This window comes from Pezoporus flaviventris, unplaced genomic scaffold (genome assembly GCF_033815535.1).
Source record: "Pezoporus flaviventris isolate CSIRO_AGI_PZ_B2104156 unplaced genomic scaffold, CSIRO_AGI_Pfla_v1 ptg000063l, whole genome shotgun sequence".
Classification (NCBI taxonomy): Eukaryota; Metazoa; Chordata; class Aves; order Psittaciformes; family Psittacidae; genus Pezoporus; species Pezoporus flaviventris.
This window is the reverse complement of record NW_026892611.1, coordinates 1621355-1639606: the sequence shown is the minus strand read 5'-3', so window position 1 is coordinate 1639606 and position 18252 is coordinate 1621355. Positions and strand designations below refer to the sequence as shown.

At 50.6% G+C, this 18252-nt stretch overlaps 2 protein-coding genes and 1 long non-coding RNA gene across 7 annotated transcripts in view; 2 read left to right on the top strand and 1 right to left on the bottom strand.

Moving 5' to 3' along the window:
* The window catches only part of AATF (apoptosis antagonizing transcription factor), a 49008-nt gene extending 39704 nt beyond the window's left edge, over window positions 1-9304 (top strand). Inside the window, exon 12 of one of the 3 annotated variants that reach the window (XR_009746353.1) lies at window positions 7362-7424. Coding sequence is in view for 2 of the 3 variants with exons in the window: in XM_061470017.1 (XP_061326001.1) it covers window positions 9009-9174 (166 nt within the window). In the remaining variant the exon portion in view is untranslated. Of the gene's footprint in view, window positions 1-7361; window positions 8149-9008 lie in introns of those variants that run through there. The other 2 variants (XM_061470017.1, XM_061470019.1) reach the window with 2 other exon arrangements.
* Window positions 9305-9870: 566 nt separating this feature from the next.
* Window positions 9871-11561, top strand: LOC133277739 (uncharacterized). The gene is made up of 2 exons (XR_009746313.1): window positions 9871-9960; window positions 10750-11561. It is a non-coding gene; the product is annotated as an uncharacterized LOC133277739 (long non-coding RNA).
* A 2083-nt stretch (window positions 11562-13644) lies between these two features.
* The window catches only part of ACACA (acetyl-CoA carboxylase alpha), a 113123-nt gene continuing 108515 nt past the window's right edge, over window positions 13645-18252 (bottom strand). For all 3 annotated transcript variants that reach the window (XM_061470001.1, XM_061470003.1, XM_061470002.1), the window contains 4 exons: window positions 18036-18190; window positions 17484-17654; window positions 15472-15608; window positions 13645-14005 (listed from right to left, as the gene is read on the bottom strand). In XM_061470001.1, the coding sequence (XP_061325985.1) occupies window positions 13879-14005; window positions 15472-15608; window positions 17484-17654; window positions 18036-18190 (590 nt within the window). In that variant the 3' untranslated portion in view covers window positions 13645-13878. The remainder of the gene's footprint in view (window positions 14006-15471; window positions 15609-17483; window positions 17655-18035; window positions 18191-18252) is intronic.

The following is an 18252-nucleotide window of genomic DNA, read 5'->3' as shown; positions in this document are numbered from 1 at the left end:
TGTCTCTTTCTGCAAGCAGAGGGGGGTACGTACTAGGAAATCCTGGTATTAAAAGATTAGTTTACTTATATGACATAAGAGTTTAATATGGAAAAAAAAAGGAAAGGTTCGTGAGATACCAGCCTTGAACTTAGCTCACTTTGTACTTTGGGTATTAAAACACCATGAGACTAGATTAATGGAGGAATTTGGGCTCTGGGATTGTCAATCCAATGCATTCACCACGACAGAAGTCCCTGAAAGGAAGCCAAGCTCTTATTTCTGGAACAAGTAAACCAGCAGCTTCTGGGACTGTGTTGGTGAAGAAGAGTTATTCTGAGTTTCTGTAGACCCAGCCTGGATGATGGGTTACCCTGCTTTGTGTTGGCTTTGTTTTGGGAAAGAAAGGGAGTAGTGCTGACGTGGAGGGCCATTTCTGAGTGTGCAGTGCTCTGAGGTTTGAGGGGAAGCTGTTATTCTTGGCATGAGGTGTGGGTATGAGGGTGAGCTTCCTGCCTGGGCGCTGTAGCCTCTGGAAGAGCCCCCTGGAATGGCAGGGACCCCCTTGAGGGATGTATGAGCTCTCTTGGGGAGGTGATGTGTAGCCTGCTGCACAGCCTGAGTTCACTCAGGGACAGTGCATGGGGGGACGGAGCCTTAGACCTGAGCTCTGCTGGGAACCAAGAAAAAACCTACTGTTGTCCTGTGAAACTCAACCTGCTTGGCTTGACTGTAGGTCCTGAGGCACCATGGCCTTGGTATCATTCTGCCCTTTGTGTATCATTGTTTGGTGGATTTTACCCTCCTAACCTTTGGCTTTGCCTTAGAAGTCAGCTCATGTAGATGCAGTTAAGGATCCCATATTGCTTTTAACCACGGTTGTTAGAAAGGCTGGCATTTGAATGAGGAGCTGTTGTATGTTTTGAGGCTGCAGTAGTGAAGTGGGATACGTGACCCTGGCTGGTGCCAGTGGGCTGAAATCATCGTGTCCCAGCATTTGATGTTTGACATCCCATGTAAGACGACAGGCGCTTCTGTTATGGAAATTTCCTTTTTAAAGGGGAAAAAAATAACCTGTTAAGAGCTGCAAGATGATTTGTCATCCTCCCTTTGTGAGACAATTTGTCTTCTCCTGCATCAAATCTGTTATAAAACAGGCAAGCTGTGAAAGAGGGAAATCATCCTAGGAATATGGGATGTTAAGGTACACAAAGAATGGTCCCCTCCGTGCGCCTACGTGCACGTCTGCAGGGCACTTCACGTGCAGCATTACAGTGGCTGCTCTGCTCGAATACCTGTCTAAAAACAAAGAGTGGGAAGGCAACATTTTATGGATTTCATGGGGAAATGAATGCTGCTGGAAGGCATGCCAGGGGAGCAGCCTTCTGCACGTCCCTGTGTTTTGCTGCTTCTGCAGCCACTTGTCCCCACCTTTTACGCTTTGTGCTGTAAAAGCTCAGATGAAAATGTGAATGCTGAATGCTGTTAGGATCAAAATCAGGATGAGAGAAGTCCCAAGCTCAGGGCTGGTCAGTAAGCAGATGGCTGTGTGCTGGTGTAAGGGCAAAGCGTGTGGAATTAGTGACAGAGGTGGCAGGTCTGAACCTAGGGTCTGGTTAAGTTTGGGGTGCGGTACCTTGAGCAGCATCTCCATCCTCTCCTCCCTGCCCCGTCCCCAGATGCAGCCTCACAAAGTGTGCAGAGTCCCTTTGTTTAGGCAGGAACCAGCTTTCTGAAGTACTTATAAATCTCGTGCCTGCTCTCAGGAGACAAACCAGAGGTCACATGTCACCTGTCATAATTTAAAGCCGTGGGGCTAAAAGCATTTGCACAGACTTGGAGGACCCGATCCCGACCTGCGTGAGCGAGGGGGAATTGCGGCAGACCTGTCTGGATCTCCTTCAAGCGCCGGGCACGGTGATGGGAGCCGTCTGGCTGGGTAATTTATAGCTGGAGTTGCACGCTCCGGGTTTGGGCCGTGCTGGGAAGCGAGTGAGAGGAGAGAGTGCCATCTCGTGGGCCTGCATCCCGGGCAGCACCGTGTCACCGCGCTGCCGCCGGACACGGATGTGGATGCCATGGCCCGGCACAGCGCACAGCGCTCGGCTCTGCCAGTCAGGCCCCCTCGCTCTCAAAGACAAGGGTGTTTTCATTCTCCTTCAGTGATTACTGCTGCTTGTTTTGCTCTGCATCATCGACCGTACCATGGGTTTGTTGCTGGGGAAATAGAGGAGCAGGGAGTGCGTGTTGGAAGGTGTGTGGATATGGAGCCAGATCCACACCCCGCTCATGCTGATGTAGGGTACTGCTTTTTGGCTAGGAATTGAAAAATAAGGGGCTTCAATTTGTTTCATCTTCCCGTGAACCTGCTCTGTTTGCTGGGCACCTGGTCATCTGAATTTCATACCACTGGCTAAAAGATTTCTTAGGATACAGACAGAAAGTTTTCCAAGGAAGTGATCCACAGCCAGCTTCAGTTTTCATCTGGGGTGTGTGTTTTTCATCCCCCCTTTCTTCGGGGGGGGGTGGGGGGGTGGGGTCATGTTCTATCTTTCTATCTTTTGTGAATTAAAAACTCATTGGTCCCAGTGGAGGGTGTCAGGGGGATTGGAGTAGGTACAGTTCAGTATTGCTTGTGGCATATTCTAAATTATCCTCTTAATTTGGGGCCTGGAAGAAGTAAAAGGTACATGGGGAAAGGTACAGAAACCTGCTGGAGGGCGTTTGTAGTAAACCAGCCCAGCAGTGACTCAGGCAGTGATGTTGTATTAATAACACTTGGAAAAAAACCACCAGAAACGGAATCTTCCTCCTTAATATTGTTCTTCTGCTCGTTTACAGAACTGTATTTAAACCCAAGAAGTAAGCTGGCTGTAATTAAGTGGCCTAGCCCACCATCAGCTGTTCTCCCCTTCCATGTGCACTTAGGTGTTTGTTTTCCCTGTTGTGTATTTGGTGGAATAGTGCTGCTGCGGATGGGCAAAGGAACTGCTAACAGTTTTAATGATGTATATTTTGATGATTCATAGATTGATCAAATGTGCTGTTGCTATTAATATTCAGCCAGGGCCCTCTGGCCCTTGGTATGTGTGTTTCCTTGCTGTCTGTCGCAAGGATTTTGCCTGTGTGTAGCATCAATAGCTGGGATTGGAGGGTGGTGAGGTCCATCGGTCAGTTGTACACCACTGATAACTGTCTGAAGTAACTGCTCCTTTCATTTGATTTTTTTAAAGTCATGTTGTCGACATGAAATCCGTCAGGTTGAATGCTGAGGAGCTGGTTGGCATCCCTGCAGTGCCATGGAGTGGTGCTGAGCCGGGCCTTGGCACCTCTTCCCTGCACAGGCAGATCCTTTGTTTGCAGAGCGCACATCAGGGGCTCCTCACAGCCCTGAGCATTGCTGTGACTGTGCCAAGGGCTGTGCAAGTGTTAGAGCTGTGAATGGGAAGACAGTCAAGCTGCTGGCTTGAGGTTTGCATGGGGAATGCCCTCCCGGGGGTCCACAGCATGGCCGGGGTGCAGGGACATCCCTTCCGTGCTCTTCCCACACAACTGAGGTGGAAATAACACCAAAACCAGGACTGTTTTTACAGTGCAGGGAGCAGAATAAAGCACCTCCCTCACACACACCTTTTGTCTCAGGCTGCTGGTGCATTGAGAAAGGGCTGTGCAAAGTTTCTAGGTGCTGAGTGCCCATGGAGTGAGCCCTAGGGCTGGGAAAAGGGGGAGTACTTGGGCACAGCGCTCCCAGAGCATCCAGCCCATGTGCTGTCCTCAGCCCTTGGAGCCAGCTCTGAAGACATGCATAAATAATGAAGGCAAGGTAGTTACACACACATGTTTTATGGCAAATGGCTGTGTGGTTCCTGATCATTTTTTCCAGAAACAGGTTTTATGATAATATAGTAAAAATATTAAATTAGAAAATGCCTCACTAAGGGTGATAAAACCTTACTACAGTGGAAATAGGTAATTATCCCCTCTGCAGCCTAAATGACAGTTTAAAAGAAATAAAAATGTTAGTGCTCATTACTTGCTTTTGTAGGTTGCAATAAAGGGTAAGTTAAATTTTAATTCAAGGAAGACCCCTGTATCGACCTGCTTCTTCCACACTCTCTACCTGAGGTGTAAGTGCTGTTAATTACTCGCATAGGTTACTCCTCAGCACATTGCTAAGACCAGCACCTCTTTGTGCTGAAGTCCCCTTTCCTTTACCCAGAGGTAGCAGGCTTGCAGCAGGGTGGGTTGCTTCAGCTCAAGTCTGGTGTTTAATATATGTGGGTGGAGGAGAGGAATTTTGTATGTTTTAACCAAAATCCAGGTTCATTATGCATAGCCTTAAGGGGGCTGAAAGTATTAAAATCCACACTTACCCTGGTGAATTGAAACAGAGACAAGGTTAAACCTGGAGGATTGATGAGTTTTACTCTCTGCATGGTTAAATCCTGCTGAGGGGAGATGCTGTAAAAGGAAGGTAGCCCAGATGATGAGAAGAGGGGGGAAAAAGATTGTGGGTTGGGGTATTTCCATTCAGGGTGAAATATTAGTTCTCTTTCAGGATGAAACATTAGTTCTCTTTCAGGATTTACCTGATTCCCCTCCTCCTGCTGCTCTTTGACAGTGTCTGCCCATGCAGTGTTATTATCCAAACAGCTCCACTTGGATTTTGACTTAAACAGAGGTTACCAGCCCAGGAGGTTGGGGCTGCGGGGTGCTGTGAGGTGCAGGGCTCCCTGCCTGTGGCTGTGGGTGCAGCCCCCCCTTTGCACCCATGAAACCCAGGGTGTGAATGTCAGATTCAGTTGGTGCTGGCAGCGTTTCTCTGCTGGTGAAGATAAATTCTTGCTTGAATTTCTCTCCCTGGGCCCTGCTTGCTTGGAAAACGGCTGTTTATGTAAAATCTGTAGGGTTGGAGCAAATGCTGCCATGATCCCTGAACTCTTGTACCCATCAGGAGGCTATCAGGAACCCAAAAATGAACACAAAACAGAGGGGACTGGTTCTCCACCAGTGGGAAAGGCCAGGGTGAGCTGCAAAGAAACATTGCTTTTGGCTTTTGCCAGCTCACCAGGAAACCACCAAAACTCCTGTTTCTGTGGTTGGTTTCTGTGGCATTCCCCAGAATGTGCCCATTGTATTTGGACTTCCTTGAATGTATAAGAGAAGGGTGTATGTAGAGGAATTGCAGGCAGGAGCCCCTCTGTGCAGTGGAGGTGATGTTTGGGAGGAATTCCCCTTGGAATGCTGCAGAATGCCTTTGAGGTGTGCTTGGCAAGCAGTGAGAAGGTTTGAAGCTTGTTATCTGTGAGTGAGGCTTGTGGGCAAAACAAAAGTGGTTTCTGTTGCTCACTGGCACCGGGGTGCGGGGAAGGAGAAGGCTGCATCCTATGGGAGAGGTAACAGCACATAGCAGAGGGAGGGGAGCAGGAATGAAAGTGGACGTTTCCCTGGAAGTGCCCGAGCTGCTCAGCCTCTTCCAATGGGGTTTGTCAGCTTTGGCCACCTGCCTGTGAAACGATCTCCTATCAAAGCACCACTTTGAGCATTCCCTCTCTGCTCCCGGCACGTGAACCCCGCTGCTGGCCGGGGATGCCATCGATCGCAGCGCCGGGGGAAGCGGTCGTTGCTGTAATGCGGGGGCCTGAGCCGAGGGGGCAAAGCCGGGCTGAGGGTTGTGATTGTCAGAGGACAAAACAGCAGCATTCTGCATCTCCCTTCTGAGCACTGACACAGCCTTAAGGTCACATTGTCCCCATTGCCGCTTGCCACCTGGTTTCTCAGTTGAAACAGCAAAAGTGAGTTGCATTTATCAGATAGGAGTCAGCAAAGATGGAAAATGGTGCAGGTTTGGGTAAGGCGTTCCTCTCCCTCCTCTTTTTTCCTTTGAGGTGTCAGTACTCACAGCTTTTTGTGCGTCAGCCCTGTTTTGTAGAGGTGTTCTGATTTGGCATTTGTGTTAAACTTGCCATAACCCCTGTGCTCGCTCCCAGTGTAACACACAAGCTCCAGCTGGGGTTTCACACTCTGTACACACAAAACACAGCATCAACCATTTTGTCATATAAGGAGATGGGCACGTCCCTCACCAAAGCCTCGTTTGCTGAGGGTAGAGCAGTGATGGGTTAATTAGCTGCTAAATGAGAATTAATGGGAGAGATGTGGCCCTGTGAATGAGGATGGTGGCTTGTCTCAGTGGTCCATGTGTGTCTGTCCATCCTCCTGCATCGCCGGAGCTGATACTTGGTTCCTTGTCTTCCTGGGATTAATGGCTGGCGTTTTCCTGCCATCAGACCTCAGAAGTTCCCTCTTTCTCGAGGCTGACAGGTAACTTTCTGCAGTGGAAGCGTCTGCAGACAGTTTTCAAACCAGTTGCCATCTCTTATTGATCCGTGAAGGAGCAAAGCATCAAAGCAGCCCCTAGCGAGGGTGGTCCCTGTTGTAGCCTCCATTGAGGCAGCGGCTGAAATCACAGTGTCTCTGTCAGGTCTGGATTTCATCCTTTGAAGCCATGTGTTATGCAGTCTTGAGCAGTGGAGAAGTCTCTTTCCTCTTGTCTGTGATGACAGTTTTCCAGGAGCAGCTTTCCCAAGTGCTGGCCCTGATGGACCACTGAGACACTGGCCGCCAGCGATGCATCAGTTGGTTACTGCTCTGAAAACCTGGTGATGATCAGTGTGTTCTGGAGGAAAAAACCCCATCCTCCCTGTAACCATCACTCCACTCGTGTGTGCCTGGCACACCAGCCTTAGAAAATAAGGCTCTCCCAATGCGTTTCCCTTGATTTCCAGATACCTCTGATTTATAAACATGCACTCTCCTTTCCCCATCTCTCATCTCGGGCTACTTTGGTTCTAAAAGTTAAAGATAAATACACCACCAGCCCACTTCATTCTTGTAAAAGGGAAGCTTGCTCCTGTTACCAGAATTGCTGCCTGGGTGCTATTAATTGGAGTCTTGTTGCTGGGTTGTTTTCGTTGTTTCTCAAGTACCGTCAGGTCCAAGACAATGTATGGAAGCTGAATTATAGTCCCATGTAGATGCGTGGTTGAATCCTCCTCATGGCTCTGTGGGCTCAGCCTATTAAAATATTCAATCTTGGTTTCTTACTTGACAAGCCTGTCTGTAAAGGGCAGACTTAGAGAACACCTCATTCTCTGGAGACACGGTACCCAGGCACACTGAGGTGTGTACATACTTGCCTTGTGCGTGTGATTGGTCTTAGGCAAGTTCTCCCCTTCGCCCGTATTTGGTAATGAAGATTGTTGAATGCAGTTTTAATTACTCATGGCCTTTTCATTTTAAGGAGGGGATGGGTTTGCAGCCTCCTGCTTCCATTTTGACCTTGGGAAGTAACTTGTCCTCCTCCTTCCTCTTTTCCCCAGGACAGAGCTTTATCGTTCACTCTTTGGAAAGATCTCCAATCCCCAAGAACCGGAGCAGAATTAGCAGGGATCGACCACAGCAGCGGGTTCCTCTCCCTGCACTGGACACTGCCCCATCTCCTGCTGTCTCCTTGGTCTGGGCTGCTGCTCGTCTGACCCAGAGCAAGGTCTCTCCAGCTGCTGGTTTGTTGCTATAAAACCCCACTGAAGGAGCATCCGATGCAGTTTCTGCTGAATCACACAGGCTCAGAAAGGAGAGCAGGGAGGTTCAGCTTGGCTGAACGCCCTCTCTCTGCCTTGAAAATGAACTCTGCTTCCTCCCAAAGACAATCCAGCTTTAACTGTTCTCTTTGAAATTCCTGACCTTGATTCTACAAGCTGGGCACAGCGTTCTGCCAGGGGGACACACACGATTCAGAGCAGAGGGACCACCAGCCCCCCCTGCAATCAGGTCACCCACGTTTGTATTAAATCCGTAGAGATTTTCATTTGGGAGACGGGGGGATTGCTGGAGCGTGCTGTTCTGGTGGCTGGCTGCATATCTGGAATGTGTGACTTTAGTTTTCAGCGAGTCAAGAGGATTTAAATGTCATTTACATAATTAACATGGCCTTAAAACAGAGAAAAGGTGCTCTCGCTTGCAGGCAGCCAGAGCTCCCTGTTCACACTGTTTCTCAGTGAGCTCTCAGTGCACACAGGGATGTTTGCTGACTGGTGATGAGCACAGCACTGGGGTACATCTGGGGCTGTTTGCTGGTGGAGTCCAGCACTGATCCTGTGCACTGAATCGTTTCTGCCAATCATGACCCTGAGCCGTCCTGTCTTCACCTTCACCATCACCATCACACGCTGCTGGGGGATGCCAGCATGGGTGTAAAACTGGCCGGAGGAGAGGACTCATGTGAGGGGCTTGTGGGGTGTTCATATCCAAAGGGCAGAAGCTGGGAATTAAATCCCTGCAAGGGGGATCTGTCAGCCTGCTGTGATCAATCTGCAGTGAAGGTTATCTTGCGTAAATAATCGGTGCATACATGTGTGTGTACGAGGGCCGTTGCTTGTGGCCACGTGAACTGAGCTTTGTTTTGTGTGTTTTGAGCAATCCAATTAAAATGCGTTGTAACCTGGTGATCCAAGTGTGGTCAGGGCAGGAAACCCCACCAGCACGGTGTCACTTCACCAGCACTGCTTTGCCCATCCCCGTGTGCTGGGGGCTCTGAGGACACCCGGCACACAGCATGGGAATGTAAAGGCTTGCAGTTGTATTGACGTGTTTGTTGACCGTTTCTGAACTCCATGGGAAGGTCAGTTGGATTTTTCCCTGCCCATTGGGCTACAGGATCTCACTTCAGTTGTTCTTTGTTCCTAAATAAACATGCATTCTGGTTTTAAATGTGTAACAGGTTAGGTCACAAGGAAGGAAGCCCAAGCCATGAACTCTGCTTCAGGTGAGACCCTGTGCACAGGTGATGATCCCACTTTGTATCTCCATGTGGGGATTGCTCCTGTCCCTCTGTTCCTGTCTCTGCTTGAAAAGGGCTGTGCTACAGCACAGGTTTATCCTTCTATCCCCTCAGAAGGCTTTCTCAGTCCCCAGAGCTGTCTGCAGACCTAATACTAATTAATCATTTTTGCCCCTCATCATTACAGATTGAAGTCTTGGAGTCACCTGCTTCCAGTAACTGGCTTCCTAACACCTCCAGTGATGTATGGGGAGAAAAGAGCCCTCCACAGCAAGAGAGACCCAGCTCAGCTGCAGAGACTTGCCTGGAACAAGTTGCTGTGTGAAATCACAGAGGGTTTGAATGCTGTTTAACAGCAGAACAAGTACACCTGTGTGTGGGGATGGGTATTGCTGGGTTCCACCAGCCTGCACAAAGCAGATCCTGCAACTCCATGTGAGGGGCTGCTCACAGAACTATTCCTTTGGGAAAGGGGTTTCTTTTGTGACTTGCTGTTTTAAAGCAGGGCATAAAAAGTGTGGTAATGCTGCTAAACCCAGCTCCTCCAACTGCTGCTCCCAGGAGCTCTGCTGCCTTTCTGCCCTGTCTTTAGGGAGCTGCTGGCTCCAGAAGCCATCAGAGCTTTTCTCTTCCCTGTTCCTCCCCGGTGCTGGTCCTCACCCCTCTGGATCGATGCAGGGAGCAGCAGCAGCATGGGGCAGGCTCCAGCCCTGTGCAGAATGGAGCATTTTTCTTGGCTTTAGAAAATAAGCAAGTGCCAAGGTGAGTATTGACTTTGTGTGGAAAACATGCGGATCATGGATGAATAAATCTTGGTGCTTGCTCGCAGCGGAGCAGGAGCTGCAGCTCGCAGGGAAGTGCATTGATTTCTCCTGTTCTTCCCCCCCCTGCAGCTCTCTGGTCAGGATTTGCCAGGTGGAAAACACACTGAATGTCACCGTTGGCTCCTCTCTGCTCCCTTTCTGCTGCTGATGACCTTGTGCACAGCAAGAGAGCCCAGCAGCACTGCTCGTCCCTGTGTGAAGGTGCCAGAGTCGCAGGTAAAGCAACATGCAGGGAGCTGTGGGGAGAAGGGCCCGGAGGCTCCATGGCTGCAGGGAATGGCTGATCTTTAAGCCACCAGTGCTGGGATATGGTGAGTAATCCCGTGTTCATTGGTGAGCCAGTTGGTTTAGTTTAGGCTGATGCCTGTCAGCGGCCTCCTCTTGGTGTAACCATCATCCAAGGCACATCCTGGCAATGGTTCTGTCCTCTGTCTATCCTCCATTAGTTCCAGCTCCCCAGCAGACGCCGGTGTCCCCACCCCTTGAACTGTACCTGCACTGATTTCTCAGCAGCAGCAAAGCTGTGTGGTCTTCCAACATCATTAAAATCTCATGGTTTAATAACCACCATTCTGGAAGGCATCAAGGGAAGTAAATCGGCTGCTTCCAGAGTTGGTGGTGGTGGAATGGGTTCATGCTGCTTGCACTGTCAGTGCATCAAGGGTGTTTAACAGAGAACACCATGGCCCTGCCCTACTCTTGGTTTGCTGTGCTGGCAGGTTGTTGGGGTGCTGCCAGTGCTGTGCCACCCCTTTCTGCTTGACTCCTGTGTCCTTGACACTCCTAGCACCAGGGCATTCAATGTTTTACCCTTTTTTCCTATTTGTGAGTGGGAGCTGGCTGTAGTGTTAAAGGGTAACACAAATGCTTTACATCTGATAACTGCTCGTTCGCATTGTTTGAGGAGATAAGAGTCAAAGCCCTACTAAGCATGCTTTTGAATTCACTTATCAGTGCTTAACCAGCCTTTTCTCCTGCTGTCCCCTGTCACCACCTGGGTAGGGGCTGCATGGGGAGAACCTGGACTGGCAGTGCCCACTCACGAGTCCCGTTTCGTCTGCTGATGGTGCTGTTAAGAGCAGGGCTTCACTCCTGCTGTCGGAGCGGTTGCTCGCCTGGATTGGAGTGTGCTGCAGGAGGAGGTGCAGCCTGTGTAATCCCTGAGCAGCAATGCAGCAGAGAGGCTCCAGAGGTGACGTGCCCGTGCCCGTGCCCAGCAGTGGGATGACACAGCTCTGCCCTCCATGGAGGCACAGGTAACCGGGATGATTCCCACCCAGTTTTCCTCACGCTGCCAGTTAAGAGCAAGGGAGATGCCTCACACACCACCCTCCACCCCACAGGCTGTTAATTCATGATACAGCTGCTAATTAGTACCTACACAAACGGGCGTTACACCTTTGCCAAACATTGCAGAGCAGCTACGCAGTGGATCGGGGAACGATGCGTGCGATGGGAGGGACACAGAGGGGCTGTGTTAATCCTTCCCCCCCACCTTCCAACAGCAAAGAATTTCAACTTTCAGACAAACAACTTCATTTACAAGTGTGTCTCTAATTAGCTGCAGAATTAGTAAAGCCGAGTTTTCCCCCCATAGATCGGCCGGAGCCCCGGGGGAGGCTGGGGAATAGAGAGAATCGCATTTCCAATTATTTTGTTGAATTGCTAATTTAGTTATTGTGCCGGCTGTAATTGTGATGGGTATTGGGTGTGCAATTCAATTTGGTTTAAATATTTGTGGGAAGGCTGAGCAGTAATGGAGCTGACCTATTTCATGGCCCACATTGAGAGAAGAGACTAAAACAAAACACAGCACCAGAGCCACAGTTTGCCTCCGTTTGTATTTTTGATGTTTCTCATCCCTCTTAAGACTGTTGCTGCAACAAAAGGTTTGCGTTAAAAGATGATGGCACTTTGATCTTGGGCTTTGGAGAGCTCGCAGCTTTGGTGCTGCTTTTCGTGGGGGTTTAATATGTAGATATTTTAGGCTAAAGAGTTTTAAATGTGTTTCTGGAGTTTGTGGGCTGCCCCTCGTGTGTTGCTGTTGCCCCCCCCCCAGAGTTTTAACTGTCAGGATTCTGGGTTGAGAAACAACTGCTGGAGTTGTGTTGGGAAATGTGCCCCCATTTAACATCACAGGAATGCCTTTAAGGTGGGGAACTGCCAACAGGTGTCTGTGTTATCACCCTCCATCCTGGTGCTTCCTCTCCAGGGGCTCCTGTTGGCCAGGTCCAAGGCCACCATCCCACCCCCTTAAGGACAGTCACTGGGTGTTTGCTCACTGTTCCAGTCAGTGTCATGTTAAAGATGACAATAAATCCACGGAGGAGGAACAGGACCCGCTGACGCCACGCCGGGATGGTGGCAGTGGGCTGGGAGTGAGCCGGGACAGGGGGGACACATCGACACTGCAGGCAGCAGAGCTGTAATTCATTCTTTTATTAAAAGAAGTTGAGGTAAGTGAAAGACTTCAGCACCAGCAGAACCGTGCGGCCCGGGGGCAGCTCCCCCACCCCTGCCTGCCGGTGACCGCGTCCACCGCCGGGACGGCACCGGTGCCACTGCCAGGGAATAGTGCTGGAGCCCGACCTCAGACCAGCACTGATGCCACCCAGGGGCTGGGTTTGCCCCTGGATGAAGCGGAGCCTCACCCGGTGCCTGTACCTTGGGATGCCCCCCGAGCGGTCAACATTCCTGCCTGTCCTGTGTGTCCTGCTGCAGCGCACACTGGCATAAGGAAAAGCAGCTTTGGGGCTTGTTGAGGGGGGAAAAAAGGTCTTTTAAATGAAATTGGGGTTCTTAGCAAAGTCCTTCAGCTGACAGGGCTCCCTTGGCTGCTGGTCCCTTGGGAGGAGCATGGTTACCCTGGATTTGGGATGAGCTCCAGCATTGGCTGCATTACACTTCAGAAGGAAAAAAGGTACAGGTGTGAGGCACTGGCACCATCATTAGTTAACTCTCCCATTAAAACATTTCCTATTTATCTGTATTAAAAGAGGAACTGTAAAATGTGAACTACCTTTAAGACCATCATTGGGGTAAGCTCTCCAGTGCTAGTTAGACCAGATCCACTACAGTGTTTGCGTACTAGGGATTGACTGTGCTTCCAACCAGAATTCCACCTTTTCTGAGCTTTTACTAGTGTCAGGAGGCGCACGAAAATACAAAAGTGTAGCAATAAGCTGGGGCCTGGGCTGGGTCAGCCTGTGGGGATGGGTGCTTACCTGCCACACACGTTCCTGACCTGCCCCAAGAGTGATCATTGGGATTACCAGAAATCATTTCTCTTACATTCCCATCTTCCCGTGTGCAGGCAGTGATGGAGAAAAACCTCTGCTTGGATGCACTGGACCAAGATTTCCTTGTGCGTTTCTAACCCCATTGCTGTCCGTGGCTCTGGCCTTCTCCCCTCCCCTGTGTTCTGCTGCAGTTTCCCACTCCTACAAAAGGGATTAGCACTTACACAACGGGATGCTCGTGTCTGCAAACCCCTCTGAGTAAGCAGGGCAGGAGGAGCAGAGGTGTTTGAGCAGCTGCGTTGTGGTCTCCTCTCTTAACCTCCTCTGAGAAGAGCTTTTCACGCAGTTTGCTGGCCAGGTCTAAAGGAATTGGGCACAAAGGCAACGCAAGCAGGGAACAGCCCTCCAGAGTCCTGCCCTGACACCATGGCGGTCCCAGAGCCATCCCCGCAGCCTTCCAGGGCACAGGGACAGCCCTGAAACACTCTTTCCCCTCCACTCCTCCCAGGTAACCAGACAGATTGACCCAGAGCGCTGCTTCCCCCCCCGCAGGACACAGGCAGGACGGCTCTGGGCTCCCACAGGCAGAGCCCAGCCTTGGCGACGCGCTCACAGGGTCCCATTGGCACTTGTCAGCGGGCTCTGCGGTGCGCAGGCCTCACGGTGCCGCAGCACCCGTCATTGCCTGGCTGTGGCGCTGAGCAGCGTCGGTCCAGTCACGCTTTGTTAAATAAATAAGGTACAGGTAAGACAGCGGGGCCTGGGTTCCGCAGGCGCTTGTGTTTATCCATCACCTCCCTCGGGTCTCTGGCCGAGGAACACGCTTCCTCTGGTCAGTCTGATTGGAAACAATACAGATGTCCCGGTGGCAGCGCTCCCTGAGCCTCCCGGTCGCGGTACAGTGGGCGCAGTCAAGCAGACAAAGGGCAATTCTGAGCTGCTGCTTTTTATCCTCCACTGTACCGGGCAGGGGCAGCGTGGGAAATCGATGCTCTTACGTTGACGAAGGGGAGTCCATTGTGGAAAGGATCCGCACGATCTCGGCTCGCTGCGTGGGTGATATATGCTGGGTCATGTGCACTATGGAATCCATGGCAACCTCCGGATTGGCCTGGACCAGGCTGGAAAGAGGCGAGAGTTAAGTGAGGGCAGCCCCGGCACTTGAACCCGAGAGAGCTGGGAGCACCCGCACCCACACCCACACCCCGCCATCGCAGAGCCCCATCTGCAGAGAGACTGGTGGAAAGGATGGTGAGAGATGCCCTGAGTCAGCAGACATGGGGCCCTGCACCCACCGGAGCATCGCTCCCCGGAGCTGCTTTAAAAGGGGCCTCCAGTTTAAGAAATAAAAATGACCAAACAAGATCTGTTTGAATTCGGCCTCGTTTGTCTTGTGAGGGTCAAACTGGCTCCAATGGAGAAACTCCTGCAAGGAGGAGCAGATGATGCTCTACCGGTTATTTGGTGTAGTTCTGAAGAGCACTCAAAGGGAGCTGGGCTTTAAGACACTGAGCAGAGAGGAAACCAGTGCAAGAGGTCAGGGGCTAATAAAAATGAAGGTAAGGAAAGGTATGGATATTTCAGCCATGTGTGGGCAGCACAGCTCAGGGCTGAGCTCTCTTGGCTTTAGGAGAGAACGTACATATATATGCGTGTATGTATATATATGTATAGGTATGTATATATATGCATGTGTGTATAAACATATATATGCGTATGTATATATATGTGTGTATATATGTCTATATGTTTGTATGTGTGTGTGTATATGTATGTATGTGTCTATATGTTTGTATGTGTGTGTGTATATGTATGTATATATATGTATGTGTCTATATGTGTGTATGTGTGTGTATATGTATATATATGTATGTATGTGTCTATATGTGTGTATGTGTGTGTATATGTATGTATATATGTGTGTGTATATGTATGTATATATATGTGTCTGTATGTATATATGTGTGTGTGTATGTGTGTGTATATGTGTGTGTTTGTGCGCGTTTGTGTGTGTGTGTGTGTGCGTATATGTGTGTGTGTGTTTGTATGTGTGTGTGTATGTGTATATGTGTGTGCGCATTTGTGTGTATGTGTGTGTGTGTATGTGTGTGTGTGCATATGTGTGTATGTGTGTGTGTTTGTATGTGTGTATGTGTGTGTGTGTGTGTATATGTGTGTGTGTGTATATGTGTGTGTGTGTGTATATGTGTGTGTATGTGTGTATGTGTGTGTATGTGTATATGTGTGTGTATATGTGTGTGTTTATATGTTTGTGTTTATATGTGTATGTGTGTATGTGTGTGTGTATATATGTGTGTGTGTGTGTGTATGTGTGTGTGTGTGTGTGTATATATGTATATATCTAAGATAGTTTTCCATTACCTGACTCCAATGGAGTGTCTGTGCCCTGGCTCTGCCCCAGGAAAGGGCAGGGATGGCCCCAGAGGGTCCGATCCCTCTGCTCACGTCCCTGCTGGTGTGTGATCCTGCTCCAGGCACGTGCAGTGTCCCGGCAGGGGCAGGAGCTGCAGCCGCAGCCCCGGCAGAGGCCGAGCTCCGTAACCCAGGCCGTGCGCGGGCGCCTCACCTCCGGATCTGTTTGAGGATGTAATCCCTGGAGATGTATTTGATGTTTTCTCCCACCACGGAGCGAATTCCCTCCTCCTCTGTCAGCTGCTTCTCCAGCCACTCCACCAGGTCCTTGTTGCTGTCCCACAAGTAGCCCTGTGAACAACCCCCACGCGTCACCCCGTGTCCTGCTCTGCCCTCCCCATGCGCCCTTCCCAGCTCACAGTCAGTGGCAGGCGAGGGGGGAACATTCGGGGTCTCCACATCCCCAAAAGCCTTGGTGCCAGCTCCCCCTTTTCTCCTTTGCAAGATCATTTCACCTGGTACTTGCCTGGTAGTTGCCTACATAATAACTCAGGAGTGTGTGAGACTCCTAATAGCCTGCTCGCTCCTCTCTGCTCCTCTCATTTTCTTTACAAATCATTTAAGAATCGTTTTGTTAATGGTTTCCGGAAAAGCAAGTACCACCATTAGCACTCATTCATATTTATGTCATTTTATTTGGGTAATTAAACACAAAGCTCCTCATTTAAAGGTGCACTATCCTTCTCTGTTATCACTAACCAAGTCAAAGTCAGAATGACAATGAGCTCGGTGCAATGCACCGTGGGGTGAGCGGGCACCCTCCTGGCGCAGCATAGGGCAGACCCCAGCAGCTGCAACAGGGAACCTTGGACACTTGGGATGCTCACAGCTGTGCGTGTGGCCTGACTGGGAGCAGAGTGATTTGGGGCTGCTTGTGAGCAGGAGGCAGGAGAATCCAATGGGTGTTTGCACCCAAAAGTGAAGCCTTCGGCTGGGGGAGATGCAGCATCTTTGCAAGGGCCCTGGAAGCATCTTTCCCATCCTGCTGAGCTATGGCCCACGTCCTTAAACCCCAGAGAGGAGCACAAAGGCAGCACTCACCCATCCTCACTGCTCACCCCTCATTATACACTGAATTACCTGTTCCAAAGGCCAAGAAATTGTCTTCCCCTTCCCTGGGCTGCTCCAAAGCCGTGTTCCTCCGAATGATGATGGAGATGGTGCTGCACCCTCGGGTTAGAGCTGGCACTGCCATGAGCAGCCCCAAGCACAGACCCTACTCCAGCCCCAGCCCTACCTAACACTAATAAGAAACCTCTAGCATCGTGTCTATGATTGTGTGACCGCAGTGCTGTCACCTCAACCTCAGGATTTTGCTTATTTCATTGTTTTCTCTTATTACTCATTTAAACTCCAGGTTTTGCTCCTTGCCTCTGCCCCCAGACAGGCCAGAAACGCTCCGTGCATACAAAGCGAGGCCTGTGAAGCTGCCTTCACAGTTGCAGACCTGTGCAAAGCTCGATTTACCCAAGAATCCCAAAGCTTTTAGTTTAGGAGAATATTTAATACTCTTATTAATCATTTTTAATCCGTTTGCTTTTAATTAAGAAACAGCATGATGCTTTCCTATCAACATATGCCAGGGAGCAGATTAATTGTGGCTTAAGATAACTCTCCTTGATTGGTGTAATGTATTAGCTAACGAGATGCCCGCTTCTAAAGACACTGAGACACTACCTTATAAAGCCGCTGCCCCCCAGAGACACCCCCCCCCAGAGCCCCTCAGTGTTTGTGACTTCAAAAATAGAATCAAATCAAATCGAATCAACCACGAGCTCCGATTGGAGACCTCTGACAAAAACACCCCGAGAGCAGCGGCAGGGATCGCGGCTTCCCCGGCTGAGCACCGTTAAAGGACTCCCGGCCCCAGCGCTGGGATGAGGCCGAGGATGGCGCCGAGGGGAGCCCAGATCCGTGTCCCGGCCTCGGACGGCTCCACAGGGTGTTAACAGCACTGCATGACCCAGGGAGGACAGCCAAGGGCTCCCCTGGGCTAAGTGAGATGTGGCAATGGTGAAGGAGCACCAGGCCCTTGAGATCTGACCCCACCATCCCCAAGTTTCTGGCTCACCTCAAGTGCCTGTGGGCATGGCAAGTAAAACCCAGGCATCAAACCCAAACTCCACCTGGGAGAACCAACCCCTTGGTGAGAGCTTTCCCACTTACCTTCACTGTGCCTTCAACTTCCACAAACCACCGCCTCAGCATGGCCTGGATCTGCCCGTCGGTCAGCTCGGGATTGGCATCGTGGATCTTCTTTTTGACCACATCTTCCAGAAGAAGCCGTCTTAATCTCCAGTAGAAGAAGGTTCGGGAGGTTTTCCAGTCTAGAATATCCTGCCCAAGTGAAGAAGGAGGCAGGAGTGAGGGACGACACTTACATGGAGAATTACCTATCCCTTATTCCCACTGGCAAAACAGGCTTGCACAAGAGAAACACAAACACTCCCATGTCTGAGCTTTGAAGATTCCACCCATCGTCCCAATCAGGCCCAGAAAACGTGGGGTTTCAAATGGACATGGATCAGGTAGGGGTGCACAACACGCTGGTGTCCTGGGACCAGGACGCAGCTGGTGGGTGCAGAGGGTTTGCTCCTGTGGGAAGAGGCACTGGGGCTTGGTGATGTGTTGATGGGCTTGGTGCTGGGTTACTCTGCGTGCACCAGACTCCCCATTCCTCCCACATCAAACCCGCAGGGGCTGCCCCATGGCACTCACCGTTATGACCCCCTTCTCCTGCATGCGGCCGGGCGTGTCGTGCAGGTCAGCAAACTGCATGGCTACCTGGTGGTAGATGGGAATCAGGAATTCCTCCCGCTCCTTCAGCTTCGTCTCCAGCTCTTTCCGGTCCGTGGGGCTCAGCTCAGGGGTACCTGCAACCAGGCACAGCCACATGTGAGAGATGGGGCAAAGCAGAGGGAGCCCAGGGGGGAAG